Source organism: Equus caballus, chromosome 7, assembly GCF_041296265.1.
Source record: "Equus caballus isolate H_3958 breed thoroughbred chromosome 7, TB-T2T, whole genome shotgun sequence".
NCBI lineage: Eukaryota > Metazoa > Chordata > Mammalia > Perissodactyla > Equidae > Equus > Equus caballus.
In genome coordinates, this window is record NC_091690.1 from 75131264 (window position 1) to 75133619 (window position 2356).

General features: G+C 38.0%; 1 protein-coding gene across 1 annotated transcript; it reads right to left on the minus strand.

The window, feature by feature from the left end:
• Positions 1 to 669: 669 nt before the first annotated feature.
• OR51F1 (olfactory receptor family 51 subfamily F member 1) lies at positions 670 to 1629 on the minus strand. The gene has a single exon (NM_001391304.1). It carries the CDS (start codon positions 1627 to 1629, stop codon positions 670 to 672), a length of 960 nt encoding a protein of 319 aa, NP_001378233.1.
• Between the last annotated feature and the right edge of the window lie 727 nt (positions 1630 to 2356).

The following is a 2356-nucleotide window of genomic DNA, read 5'->3' on the forward strand; positions in this document are numbered from 1 at the left end:
CTTTTTTTTTTTTTTGAGGAAGATTACCCCTGAGCTAACATCTGCTGCCAATCCTCCTCTTTTTGCTGAGGAAGACTGGCCCTGAGCTAACATCTGTGCCCATCTTCCTCCCTTTATATATGGGATGCCTACCACAGCACAGCTTGCCAAGCAGTGCCATGTCCACACCCAGGATCCGAGCCAGCAAACCCTGGGCCACCAAAGTGGAACATGTGAACTTAACCATTGTGCCACCAGGCCAGCCCCAGATGTCTGGCTTTTCATGGCCTAAATGTCTGTAGGCCTCAATTTCTTCATCTCTATAATACAATTAAAAATATTATATATTTCATCGAGATGTTTTGAAGAATAAATGAAAAGTGACTTAAAAGCTGTTAGTAGAAAACATAGTGTAAAATAAACAATCACTAAAATGTTAGTTAATTACTATGAGTATTACTTTTATTATTACATTATTACTATTTTCACATTACCATTATCGGATTATAAAACCTTAGGAGTATATCACACTTATATTTTATGACTGAAAACACAAAAGTGCTTACTAAACATATGTTGAATAAATGAAAAAAAAAGAGAAAAGCTATCAGATAGGCAGTAACCTACCAGGGTTGCTTTTCTACAGTGAAAGTCATTTTTTACGGGTTTTTCTCAAACAATCATCTCTGTTTATTTTGTAAGGAGAAGACTGCATACAGCCTTGCGAATCTGTTTTGTTTTTACACTGTAGATGATGGGATTGAGGACAGGGGGCAAATGCAGGTATATATTGGCCATCATCGAATGGACCACTTTGGGTGCTGTTCGACCATAGCGATGCACCAAGGACAGGCTCATCATGGGGACATAGAAAATAGTTACAGCTCCAATGTGGGAGACACAGGTGCTAAAGACCTTGTGTCGTTCTTCAGGGGAGGTGATATGGAGGACAGAGCGAACGATCAAGATATAAGACAGGATGATGCATGGTGTATCTACTCCTGTGGTCAGGATGAGATTAATTAATCCCCAGATGCTGTTGGCCCGAGTATCAGAACATGCTAATTTAATCACATCTGGATGGTAACAGTAGGAGTGGGAAAGGGTATTCATTTTACAGAAATACAGGGGCTTAAGGAGCAAGAGTAGTGGCACTATCAATACCACAGTGCGTATAATCATTAAGAGGCCCATCTGAATGATTCTGGAATTAGTGAGACTGGTAGTGTACCTCAGAGGATCACAGATTGCCACATAACGGTCAAAAGCCATAGATACCAGCACCCCAGACTCCATGAAGGTAAATCCATGAAGAAAAAACATCTGGACAATGCAAGTATCCAGACTGATTTCTCTTGCATCAAACCAGAGAATGCCTAATGTTGTTGACATTGTAGAAAGAGTCAAGCCCAAGTCAGCAGCTGACAGCATGGAGAGGAAATAGTACATGGGCTCATGGAGACTCTGCTGGGTAATGATGACAAACAGGATCATGCTGTTCCCAGAGAGGGCAACGGTATACAGACAACAGAAAGGAATGGAGATCCAGGCATGGACAGACTCTAGGCCAGGAATACTGGTCAAAAAGAAGGCTGGAAATTTAGACGTCAAGTTACTTAGGATCTCCATGTTGTTCTGGATTGGCAGCATTTATCCTCACAATGTTGACATCCTATAGAAATAATAAATTACATTGTTGCACCAAAATATGTAGATAAAATTGCTTATGGTTAGGAAAGTTATCTAAGGTCCTGGTTAAGTTCCTTATATATGTTAGTGTACATACATATATATATAAACATTTTTACTCTTAAATTCAAATAAATATATCCATATAACTTTATAATTTTAATAATAATTATTTTCCATATTGACAGAATTCAAATTCCATTAGATCACAAGATTCTATGAATAGAATATTATTTAAGAACAATCAGTGCATTCAATTTTGTTGTGTATGAAATGACTACGATAAATGCACCTAGATATATCTCTGGGTCTGCAGTGTCCATGTGGGTGTGAATTTTGAATTTTCAGTCAAAAATCTACAGATTTCTGCTAGTGATATACATTTAGAAGTTATCATTGCATAAGTGCCATTTTAAACTGTCAGCGTGTGAACAACCTCAGAAAGTGGATTTACAAGAGAAAACTGTTGACGACAGAACTAGGTGATTGAATACAGAGCATGATAGTAATTAGCCCTCAAAAAGATAAGGATCATCATTTCCACTGACACTAGAGATAAGTGACAAATGGGTATGTTGGTGGAGGGGTATGTAAGGGAATTATCAGGAGTGCCTGCTTGTTGGGTTTTCTTTTCATTGTTTTTTTATTGTGGCCAAATAAACTGAATATAAAATTTACCATCTTACCA

Bases quoted from the DNA above. Each gene is read 5' to 3' on its own strand.
- OR51F1 (NM_001391304.1), bottom strand. From the start codon at position 1,629: ATGCTGCCAATCCAGAACAACATGGAGATCCTAAGTAACTTGACGTCT.